At 34.7% G+C, this 13,877-nt stretch overlaps 1 protein-coding gene across 1 annotated transcript in view; it reads left to right on the top strand.

Moving 5' to 3' along the window:
* Positions 1-3,292: 3,292 nt before the first annotated feature.
* The window catches only part of LOC139495072 (uncharacterized), a 37,604-nt gene continuing 27,019 nt past the window's right edge, over positions 3,293-13,877 (top strand). Inside the window, exons 1-3 of the mRNA XM_071283225.1 lie at positions 3,293-3,386; positions 5,235-5,333; positions 6,065-6,166. Coding sequence (XP_071139326.1) covers positions 3,306-3,386; positions 5,235-5,333; positions 6,065-6,166 — 282 coding nt within the window. The 5' untranslated portion in view covers positions 3,293-3,305. The remainder of the gene's footprint in view (positions 3,387-5,234; positions 5,334-6,064; positions 6,167-13,877) is intronic.

Below are 13,877 nucleotides of genomic sequence, written 5' to 3'. Positions count from 1 at the left end.
TGTGACATAGCAATGAGACTCTTTACCTCAACACCAACATGTGACATAGCAATGACACTCTTTACCTCAACACTAACATGTGACATAACACTGACACTCTTTACCTCAACACTAACATGTGACATAGCAATGACACTCTTATACTCAACACCAGCATGTGACATAGCAGTGACACTCTTATAGTCAACACACATATGTATGTGACGTAGCAGTGACACTCTTATACTCAACACCAACATGTGACGTTGCATTGACACTCTTATACTCAACACCAACATGTGACATAGCAATGACATTATTACACTCATCACAAACAAGTGACAGATCACACTTATAGGCAATGCAAACTTGAAAAAAATAAACTTGGCTTATTGCAGTTCTTTACTTATACTAACCACAAACATACACCATTGCTATATTACCCTTATACTCAGCACAAACATATACCATTGCTATATTACCCTTATACTCACCACAAACATATACCATTGCTATATTACCCTTATACTCACAACAACACATACACCATTGCTATATTACCCTTATACTCAGCACAAACATATACCATTGCTATATTACCCATATACTCACAACAACACATACACCATTGCTATATCACCCTTATACTCACAACAACACATATGATATGAAGCAGCTGTTATATACACCATTGCTATATTACCCTGATACTCAGCACAAACATATACCATTGCTATATTACCCTTATACTCACCACAAACATACATTATTGCTATATTACCCTTATACTCAGCACAAACATATACCATTGCTATATTACCCTTATACTCAGCACAAACATATACCATTGCTATATTACCCTTATACTCAGCACAAACATATACCATTGCTATATTACCCTGATACTCAGCACAAACATATACCATTGCTATATTACCCTTATACTCAGCACAAACATATACCATTGCTATATTAGCCTTATACTCAGCACAAACATACACCATTGCTATATTACCCTTATACTCACAACAACACATATGATATGAAGCAGCTGTTATATATTCACCACAAACATACACCATTGCTATATTACCCTTATACTCACCACAAACATACACCATTGTTGTATTACCCTTATACTCACAACAACACATATGATATGAAGCAGCTGGTAGACACCCAACATTTTACACGGTAATACCACTAAATATTTGCTAAGCTTTGATCATTATTTTGAATCGACACAAAATACTGTTAATCAGACAGGTTTACTGGACAACACATATTTGTTAGAATTATATAAAGTGGGATCTCATTTTATTCGTAACACAGAACTGAATCAGATAGTTAAGGTTTTATTTTGTTTCTTGACGAAAAATTATTTTGTAAACATCTGATTTTAATGAGAAGTTGTGTTAACATCTTTAGTTAGATAATGTTAATTCTACAGATCTAATGTAAAATGTCTTTTAAAAATAACAAATAGTTGACAGAATTATATAAAGTGGGGTCTTATTTTTCTCGTCTCTTCGTACTGAATTAGAAAATATTACTCGTTTTAATGTTTCTTGAAAAAAGTTTTTTTTTTAACTTTGATCATTCTACGTAATCATTGTTAATCAGACAGATTAAATGGACAACAAATATTTGTTAGAATTATATAATGTGGGGTCTTATTTTAATTGTCTTGTCCAGCTGAGTCCATTGATATAAATATTGTTTGTTTCTAGAATTTTTTTTTTTTTTAACCTGACAGTTCTGATGGAAGTTCTGACATCTTACAATAAAACATGTTGTTTATTTGTTGTTTATGTAGAATATAAATACAAGTGTGACTGGTCATTTTATTCAGTGTTGACCCCTGATTCATGTGATATATATTTTGTTTATATTTATTACACAATATTGTCCAGTTTATGACACAAGTTTTGATGTCTGTTATATGTTGATATTACAGGCTGGACAGACACCATTAATGTTGGCGGCTAGGGAAGGACACCTGGAGGTGGTGACTTTCCTAGTCACTCACGGCAGTCAGTTAGAGACTATAAACAAGGTAATGATAGATATAATCACTGTACTCTGACCAAACACCATTTTATACAGAATCTACACAAAATCATGTTGTTAATCAGACAGATTTAATGGACAACATTTGATTTTAAGAAGTTGATGAGAACGAGTTGTGTTAACATCTTTAGTCATATAATGTTAATTCTACAGATCTAATGTAAAACATCTTTTAAAAATAACAAATACTTGACAGAATTATATAAAGTGGGGTCTTATTTTTCTTGTCTTTTCGTACTGAATCAGAAAATATAACTTGTTTTAAGGTTTCTAAAAAAAAGTTTTTTTTTTAACCTGACAGTTCTGATGGAAGTTTTGACATCTCACAATAAAACATGTTGTTTATTTGTTGTTTATGTAGAATATAAATACAAGTGTGACTGGTCATTTTCTTCAGTTTTGACCACTGATTCATGTGATATATATTTTGTTTATATTTATTACACAACATTGTCCAGTTTATGACACAAGTTTTGATGTCTGTTATATGTTGATATTACAGTTTGGAATGGCACCATTAATGTTGGCGGCTGAGGAAGGACACCTGGAGGTGGTGACTTTCCTAGTCACTCACGGAAGTCAGTTAGAAGCCACATCCACCAGGGTAATGATAGATATAATCACCTTACTCTGACCAAACATCACTTTATAAAGAATCTACACAAAATCATGTTGTTAATCAGACAGGTTTAATGGACAACAAATATCTGTTAGAATTATATAAAGTGGGGTCTCGTTTTATTCGTAACACAGAACTGAATCAGATAGTTAAGGTTTTATTTTGTTTCTTGACAAAAAATTATTTTATAAACATCTGATTTTAATGAGAAGTTGATGAGAACAAGTTGTGTTTTAAAACATCTTTAGTCAGATAATGTTAATTCTACAGATCTAATGTAAAACATCTTTTAAAAATAACAAATACTTGACCGAATTATATAAAGTGGGGTCTTATTTTTCTTGTCTCTTCGTACTGAATCAGAAAATATTACTCGTTTTAATGTTTTTTGAAAAAAGTTTTTTTTTTAACCTGACAGTTCTGATGGAAGTTCTGACATCTCACAATAAAACATGTTGTTTATTTGTTGTTTATGTAGAATATAAATACAAGATTAACTGGTCATTTTATTCAGTTTTGACCACTGATTCATGTGATATATATTTTGTTTATATTTATTACACAACATTGTCCAGTTTATGACACAAGTTTTGATGTCTGTTATATGTTGATATTACAGGGAGGACTGACACCATTAATGTATGCGGCTAGGGAAGGACACCTGGAGGTGGTGACTTTCCTAGTCACTCACGGAAGTCAGTTAGAAGCCACATCCAGGGTAATGATAGATATAATCACTGTACTCTGACCAAACACCATTTTATACAGAATCTACACAAAATCATGTTGTTAATCAGACAGGTTTAATGGACAACAAATATTTGTTAGAATTATATAAAGTGGGGTCTCATTTTATTCGTAACACAGAACTGAATCAGATAGTAAAGGTTTTATTTTGTTTACTTACGAAAAAATTATTTGTAAACATCTGATTTTAATGAGAAGTTGATGAGAACGAGTTGTGTTAACTTCTTTAGTCAGATAATGTTAATTCTACAGATTTAATGTAAAACATCTGTTAAAAATAATAAATACTTGACAGAATTATATAAAGTGGGGTCTTATTTTTCTTGTCTCTTCGTACTGAATCAGAAAATATAACTCATTTTAATGTTTCTTGAAATTTTTTTTTAAAAACTTTTGATCATTCTATGTAATCATTGTTAATCAGACTGGTTTTGACCACTGATTCATTAAAAATAACAAATACTTGACAGAATTATGTAAAGTGGGGTCTTATTTTTCTTGTCTCTTCGTACTGAATCAGAAAATGTTACTCATTTTAATCAGGGCTCGACATTAACGTTTGTCCGATTGTCCGGGACAAGTGGACACAGGTGTCGGGCAAGAAGATTCACCATACTACTTGTCCGATGGGACAAGTGAAAAATCAAGGTCAGATAAAAATAGATCAAATTCAAGACTTATAAATTCCCAAAAATATGAATGATTGTTTTATTGATCATACTTAATGAAATAATTATTCATTGATTGAACCAGAGACGTATAAAACTTGTATAATATGTCTCTGATTTGGAGTATTGAACATGCTGGCAGCCATTGACCAGGGGGATATTAGTAAGTGGAAAGAAACCATTTATGTAACTTCTTAGTATAGGCTTCCTTGAATTAGGAGCACCTCCATATGGAGTTTTACCTAAACTTTAAAATATTAAATTAAAGTATGTTTCATTTGTTTTTGCTTTTATGCATAACAATACATTAAAAGAGGTTTTATTTGATAAGATCTAAGATATAAAAATTTAAGATGAAAAAAAAAAATAAAAAAATCTAAAAAGGCAGATTTTTTAGTAAAATGTGTGTGTACTTCATGATCATATATCAACATGATCAATGTATATACAAATCAAAATAAATTGTAAAAGCTTGTTTTGACATCATCAATAAATTAAAAAGGTTTACTCATATACATATTCAAGGTGGCCAGGTGTATTTACATCCTTGGTTTAACCCATACCACTACTAAAGAATGAATAGGTCCATAGGGGAACGTTGTGGTTTGGGAAGAAATGATGATTTAATGATTAACAAATGATAGTGACATTGAGTCAGAGAACACAGTCTTGCAAAAAAACTTTCATTCTGAAATAATGAAATGTATTTTGATGCGGTATTCATATAACATTACAAAATGCTCCTTTTATTAGGTACAATCAAAGCCCAAGTGTTTTTATTGCATAAATCATCAATATGTTAGATTTTCAATTATGAATTCGGACAAGTGAGTTAAGAGTTCGGACAAGCTGATTTTCTTGCCACTTGTCCGAAGGGACAAGTTAGAAAAAATGTTAATGTAGAGGCCTGTTAATGTTTCTTAAAAAAAGTTGTTTTTTTAACCTGACAGTTCTGATGGAAGTTCTGACATCTCACAATAAAACATGTTGTTTATTTGTTGTTTATGTAGAATATAAATACAAGTGTGACTGGTCATTTTATTCAGTTTTGACCACTGATTCATGTGATATATATTTTGTTTATATTTATTACACAACATTGTCCAGTTTATGACACAAGTTTTGATGTCTGTTATATGTTGATATTACAGGGAGGAATGACACCATTAATGTTGGCGGCTGTAGGAGGATACCTGGAGGTGGTGACTTTCCTAGTCAGTCACGGAAGTCAGTTAGAAACTACATCCAGGGTAATGATAGATATAATCACCTTACTCTTACCAAACATCACTTTATAAAGAATCTACACAAAATCATGTTGTTAATCAGACAAGTTTAATGGACAACAAATATTTGTTAGAATTATATAAAGTGGGCCTCATTTTATTCGTAACACAGAACTGAATCAGATAGTTAAGGTTTTATTTTGTTTTTTGACAAAACATTATTTTGTAAACATCTGATGTTAATGAGAAGTTAAAGACAACAAGTCGTGTTAACATCTTTAGTCAGATAATGTTAATTCTACAGATTTAATGTAAAACATCTTTTAAAAATAACAAATACTTGACAGAATTATATAAAGTGGGGTCTTATTTTTCTTGTCTCTTCGTACTGAATCAGAAAATATAACTTGTTTTAATGTTTCTTGAAAAAAGTTTTTTTTTCTCACTTTTGTCATTCTACTGAATCAACATAAAATCATGTTGTTGATCAAAATTTAAAGTGAATGTTGCTATTATTTGACTTGTTACACATATAATTAAGAGTTTACTATTTTTTTACCGGTCTTGTTTCACTGAATAAGAAAATATGTGCATTGAATTTATATATCTTAATCTACCATTATAGTTTATACACAATGTAATTGGATATTTTCTTACCCGATGTTATATTTCTTACATTTGGTAAATTATTTGACTCCTCTCATGATTTTGTTATCACACACCATTAACATGTTTATAATTTTATATTGTTATAGGTTGGAAAAACAGCTTTACATTATGCTGCTGAGTTTGGACGGATTGATGTAACAAAATGGTTACTAGATCAAGGATGCAGTCCTTGGGTGAAAACAAAAGAGGTAACATTCAGTTTTATTGTTATTAGATAGATGGATATTTTCTTCTCTAAAAACTAAATACAAGTCAACAGAGAAAGTACAATTACAATATAAATACAAATACCATATTTGAGGGTACACAGCTGCAGATAAAATATAATAAAGTACAACTTTTAAGTTTATGATGAAATACCTGTATAATAAACAGGTTAAACTAAATATGAAGAAGTCAGTCTGTGCTTAACTTTTACATGGAGGGAAAAACCTTTTTATTAATACACTTAATGAATGAACACAGTTTTCTTTAGGAGGCCCGCGGGTATAAGATTTTAAGAAAAAAATAAACAATAATTTTTCATTACAAATTTCATTTATTACCTTAAGTAGTTATTACTTTATCATTTTGGTACAAGAATCATTCCAAAAAATCAATTCTTGTTGGTCTCAGGTGACTTTTAAAATGTAGATATCATTGATAAAGCTCCAAATTATCTCCCTTTGGGGCAAAAATGCCCTTTTTTGGCATTAAAATTGAAATATCTTTTTTAACTCGTATATTTTATATATATTGTTGTTTTCGAAAAAGCTGTACATAAACTTATAAATGTAAAATTTAAGCGATTTCTGTAATTTAGTTCTTTTTTTATTTCGATATTACAACTATTTCCCCTATTAGGTCAACAGGAAAAAAGGACATTAACAAAAATGTATGCTTCTTTCGAAGGCAGATTGTGAGTGTAAATGAACGGTGACCCCATTATTTTTTAGTTAAAAAAATGATTCAGACCCGCGAGCCCCTTAAAACTGATTGTTTTTTGTCAAGCCTGCGACTTTAATCTCATAAAGCTCGGCATAGGGAAAGTGATCAAGCAGTGGTGTCGGCATTAGCTAACTTCTTAAAGGCTTTATATTTTAGAAGATGGAAGACCTGGATGCTTCATACTTTGTTTATGGATGCCTCATGTTACGAAGTTTTCGCCAGTCACATGTCCAATGTCTTTGACCTCATTTTCATGGTTCACTGAACGTGACTACCTGAATTGTTTTTTTTTGTAATGTTAAATTCTCTTTTATAAGTAATAGTATAACTATATTTGGTATGTGCGTACCTTGCAAGGTCCTCATGCCTGTCAGACAGTTTTCACTTGACCTCAACCTCATTTCATGAATCCATGAACAAGGTTAAGTTTTGGTGGTCAAGTCCATATCTCAGATACTATTAGCAATAGGTCTTGTATATTCGGTGTATGGAAGGACTGTAAGGTGTACATGTCCAACTGGCAGGTGTCATCAGACCTTGACCTCATTTTCATGATTCAGTGGTTATAGTAAAGTGCTTGTGTTTTGGTCTGTTTTTCTTATACTGTATGCAATAGGTCTACTATATTTGGTGTATGGAATGATTGTAAAGTGTACATGTCTAGCTGGCAGGTGTCAACTGACCTTGACCTCATTTTCATGGTTCAATGGTCAAATATAAAAAAGAAGATGTGGTATGATTGCCAATAAGACAACTGTCCACAAGAGACCATAATGACACAGACATTAACTGTACGGCCTTCAATAATGGGCAAAGCCCATACTGCATAGTCAGCTTTAAAAGGCCCCGATAAGACAATGTAAAACAATTCAAACAAGAAAACTAACGACCTTATTTATATAAAAAAATGACCGAAAAGTTAAGTTTTTGAGTTTTGGTATTTTTTTCTAATACTATATACAATAGATCAACTATATTTGGTGTATGGAAATATTTTATGATCAATATGTCAGTTGTGTAAGTTTTATTTGACATTGATCTCATTTTCAAGGTTCATTGCTCAGTGTTAGGTTTTTGTGTTTTGGTCTGTTTTTCTTAAACTACCATCTCATCATACTCAACCAACACACCTAACACCAATCCTACATTACTGACACAACTACCATCTCATCATACACCACCAACACACCTAACACCAATCCTACACTTCTTACACAACTACCATCTCACCATACTCCACCACACACCTAACACCAATCCTACATTACTGACACAACTACCATCTCATCATACTCTACCAACACACCTAACACCAATCCTACACTACTGATACAACTACCATCTCATCATACTCAACCAACACACCTAACACCAATCCTACACTACTGATACAACTACCATCTCATCATGCTCCACCAACACACCCTACATCAATCATATACTACTGACACAACTACCATCTCATCATACTGCACCAACACACCTACAGTTGGGTGCAGACCAAGCATTACATAAAGTAAATGCAAGTTAACGCGGCGTGCACATTTTTCGTTCGTTAACTATAAATTTCGCGTTTACTAGTAAACGCCCGTTTACTTCATTTACGTTAACGCGGTCAAAACGGAAATTACTAATGTCTACTAGAGTAAACGCGCGTTTACTCTGTGTCCGTTTAGTCAGTAGTAAACGTCCGTTTACTTCAGATTTCACAAGTTTAATTTTACGTGCACATAAAGTAAACTGGCGTTTACTACAGATTTCTCAATTGTATTTTGATGCGCACTTGAAAGTAAACAGGCGTTTACTTTTCGCGTTAACTAATTGTGTATACTAGTATTATAAAATAATCGCCGTGTGCATTTGTACATTTATTTATAATGTTAAAATGACTTAATATTTTACGTATATGTGTTTTGAACCCTAACATTAAAAAACACTTTTTATTAGAAATATAAACATTTATTAATTGCAAAAATAGTCAGTTCCAAAAACTTTCAACAGTGGATTTTCTATTTTTTCTGTTCAAAATTTACATGTACAAATATCGACTCACAGTTAAACCGGCATATTTAAAAATAAATAGCCAAAATCAAATATTCCAAAACTTAATATCCTCTCACGAATGTAAACTGAAAGTCTTGTAGGTTTTACAGTTCCAGGACGAATTTCCATTTTGTTCTTATATGCAATGATTAATTTTCAATAAATTAATTAAAGAGGTCTCATTTCATTAAATGTAATTGCCAATATGTTGATCGAAAATGGACAGATGGATATTTTAATGTACCTTATCATGTGATATATTAGGTCAGTGTATCCAGGATACGAGGACAATCTGCGTTAACGCGCGTTTACTACAAACTGTAAACGGGCGTTTACTTTTTTTTAAAAGATAGAAGAAACGCCTTTTTCGCGTTAACGCGAAGTAAACGCCCATTTACCCTTTACAAGATTAGAAGACGCGCGGTTTTCGCGTTAACGCGGAGGTAAACGTGAAAGTAAACGCCCGTTTACTATTTATGTCTACTAAAATTTCGGAGTTAACGCAGAGTTAACGTGGCGTTTACATGAAGTGCACGCGTTCTTACACCACCACACACCTAACACCAATCCTACATTACTGACACCACTACCATCTCATCATACTCTACCAACACACCTAACACCAATCTACACTACTGATACAACTACCATCTCATCATACTCAACCAACACACCTAACACCAATCATACACTACTGACACAACTACCATCTCATCATACTCCACCAACACACCTAACACTAATCCTACACTACTGACACAACTACCATCTCATCATACTTCACCAACACACCCTACACCAATCCTAGACTAATGACACAACTACCATCTCATCATACTCTACCAACATACCTAACACCAATCATACACTACTGACACAACTACCATCTCATCATACTCTACCAACATACCTAACACCAATCATACACTACTGACACAACTACCATCTCATCATACTCTACCAACATACCTAACACCAATCATACACTACTGACACAAATACCATCTCATCATTCTCAAACAACACACCCTACACCAATCCTACATTACTGACACAACTACGATCTCATCATACTCCACCAACATTCCTAACAATAATCCTACACTAATGACACAACTACCATCTCATCACACTCTACCAACACAACTAACACCAATCCTACACTACTGACACAACTACCATCTAATCATACTCCACCAACACACCCTAACACCAATCATACACTACTGACACAACTACCATCTTATCATACTCCACCAACACACCTAACACCAATTGTTTACTACTGACACAACTACCATCTCATACTCCACCAACACACCTAACACCAATCATACACTACTGACACAACTACCATCTCATCATACTCCACCAACACACCTAACACCAATCATACACTACTGACACAACAACCATCGTATCATACTCTACCAACACACCTAACACCAATCCTAAACTACTGACGCAACAACCATCTCATCATACATCACGAACACACCCTACAACAGTCCTACATTACTGACACAACTACCATCTCATCATACTCTACTAACACACCTAACACCAAATCTACACTACTGACACAACAACCATCTCATCATACTCTACCAACACACCTAACACCAATCCTACACTACTGACACAACTACCATCTCATCATACTCTACCAACACACCTAACACCAATCTTACACTACTGACACAACTACCATCTCATCATACTCGCCAACACACCTAACACCAAACCTACACTACTGACACAACTACCATCTCATCATACTCTACCAACACACTTAACACCAATCCTACACTACTCACACAACTACCATCTCATCATACTCTATCAACACACCTAACATTAATCCTACATTACTAACACAACAACCATCGCATTATACTCTACCAACACACCTAACATCAATCCTACACTACTGACACAACAACCATCTTATCATACTCTACCAACACACATAACACCAATCCTACACTACTCACACAACTACCATCTCATCATACTCTACCAACACACCTAACGCCAATTCTACACTTCTGACACAACTACCATCTCATCATACTTTACCAACACACCTAACACCAATCCTACAATACTGACACAACTACCATCTCATCATACTCTACCAACACACTTAACACCAATCCTACACTACTCACACAACTACCATCTCATCATACTCTATCAACACACCTAACATTAATCCTACATTACTAACACAACAACCATCGCATTATACTCTACCAACACACCTAACATCAATCCTACACTACTGACACAACAACCATCTTATCATACTCTACCAACACACCTAACACCAATTATACATTACTGACACAACTACCATCTCATCATACTCCACCAACACACCTAACACCAATCCTACACTTCTGACACAACTACCATCTCATCATACTTTACCAACACACCTAACACCAATCCTACAATACTGACACAACTACCATCTCATCATACTCCACCAACACACTAAACACCAATCATACACTACTGACACAAATACCATCTCATCATACTCTACCAACACACCCTACACCACTCCTACATTACTGACACAACTACCATCTCATCATACTTCACCAACACACCTAACACCAATCATACATTACTGACACAACTACCATATCATCATACTCCACCAACACACCTAACGCCAATCCTACACTACTGACACAACTACCATCTCATCATCTTCTACCAACACACCTAACACCAATCCTACACTACTGACACAACTACCATCTAACCATACTCGACCAACACACCCTAACACCAATCATACACTACTGACACAACTACCATCTCATCATACTCCACAATCACACCTAACACCAATCCTACACTACTGACACAACAACAATCTCATCATTCTCCACCAACACACCTAACACCAATCATACACTACTGACACAACTACCATCTCATCATACTCTACCAACACACCTAACCATAATTATACACTACTGACACAACTACCAACTTATCATACTCCACCAACACACCTAACACCAATCATACACTACTGACACAACAACCATCTCATCATACTCCACCAACATACCTAACACCAATCATACACTACTGACACAACTACCATTTTATCATACTCCACCAACACACCTAACACCAATCCTACACTGCTAACACAACTACCATCTTATCATACTCCACCAACACACCTTACACCAATCATACACTGCTGACACAACTACCATCTTATCATACTCCACCAACACACCTAACACCAATCATAACTACTGACACAACTACCATCACATCATACTCCAACAACACACCTAACACCAATCATACACTGCTGACACAACTACCATCTTATCATACTCCACCAACACACCTAACACCAATTGTTTACTACTGACACAACTACCATCTCATACTCCACCAACACACCTAACACCAATCATACACTACTGACACAACTACCATCTCATCATACTCCACCAACACACCTAACACCAATCATACACTACTGACACAACAACCATCGTATCATACTCTACCAACACACCTAACACCAATCCTAAACTACTGACGCAACAACCATCTCATCATACATCACGAACACACCCTACAACAGTCCTACATTACTGACACAACTACCATCTCATCATACTCTACTAACACACCTAACACCAAATCTACACTACTGACACAACAACCATCTCATCATACTCTACCAACACACCTAACACCAATCCTACACTACTGACACAACTACCATCTCATCATACTCTACCAACACACCTAACACCAATCTTACACTACTGACACAACTACCATCTCATCATACTCGCCAACACACCTAACACCAAACCTACACTACTGACACAACTACCATCTCATCATACTCTACCAACACACTTAACACCAATCCTACACTACTCACACAACTACCATCTCATCATACTCTATCAACACACCTAACATTAATCCTACATTACTAACACAACAACCATCGCATTATACTCTACCAACACACCTAACATCAATCCTACACTACTGACACAACAACCATCTTATCATACTCTACCAACACACATAACACCAATCCTACACTACTCACACAACTACCATCTCATCATACTCTACCAACACACCTAACGCCAATTCCACACTTCTGACACAACTACCATCTCATCATACTTTACCAACACACCTAACACCAATCCTACAATACTGACACAACTACCATCTCATCATACTCTACCAACACACTTAACACCAATCCTACACTACTCACACAACTACCATCTCATCATACTCTATCAACACACCTAACATTAATCCTACATTACTAACACAACAACCATCGCATTATACTCTACCAACACACCTAACATCAATCCTACACTACTGACACAACAACCATCTTATCATACTCTACCAACACACCTAACACCAATTATACATTACTGACACAACTACCATCTCATCATACTCCACCAACACACCTAACACCAATCCTACACTTCTGACACAACTACCATCTCATCATACTTTACCAACACACCTAACACCAATCCTACAATACTGACACAACTACCATCTCATCATACTCCACCAACACACTAAACACCAATCATACACTACTGACACAAATACCATCTCATCATACTCTACCAACACACCCTACACCACTCCTACATTACTGACACAACTACCATCTCATCATACTTCACCAACACACCTAACACCAATCATACATTACTGACACAACTACCATATCATCATACTCCACCAACACACCTAACGCCAATCCTACACTACTGACACAACTACCATCTCATCATCTTCTACCAACACACCTAACACCAATCCTACACTACTGACACAACTACCATCTAACCATACTCGACCAACACACCCTAACACCAATCA

The sequence above is a fragment of the Mytilus edulis genome, chromosome 11, assembly GCF_963676685.1.
Source record: "Mytilus edulis chromosome 11, xbMytEdul2.2, whole genome shotgun sequence".
Classification (NCBI taxonomy): domain Eukaryota; kingdom Metazoa; phylum Mollusca; class Bivalvia; order Mytilida; family Mytilidae; genus Mytilus; species Mytilus edulis.
The sequence above is the reverse complement of the archived record's forward strand: the minus strand, read 5'-3'. Positions and strand labels throughout refer to the sequence as shown.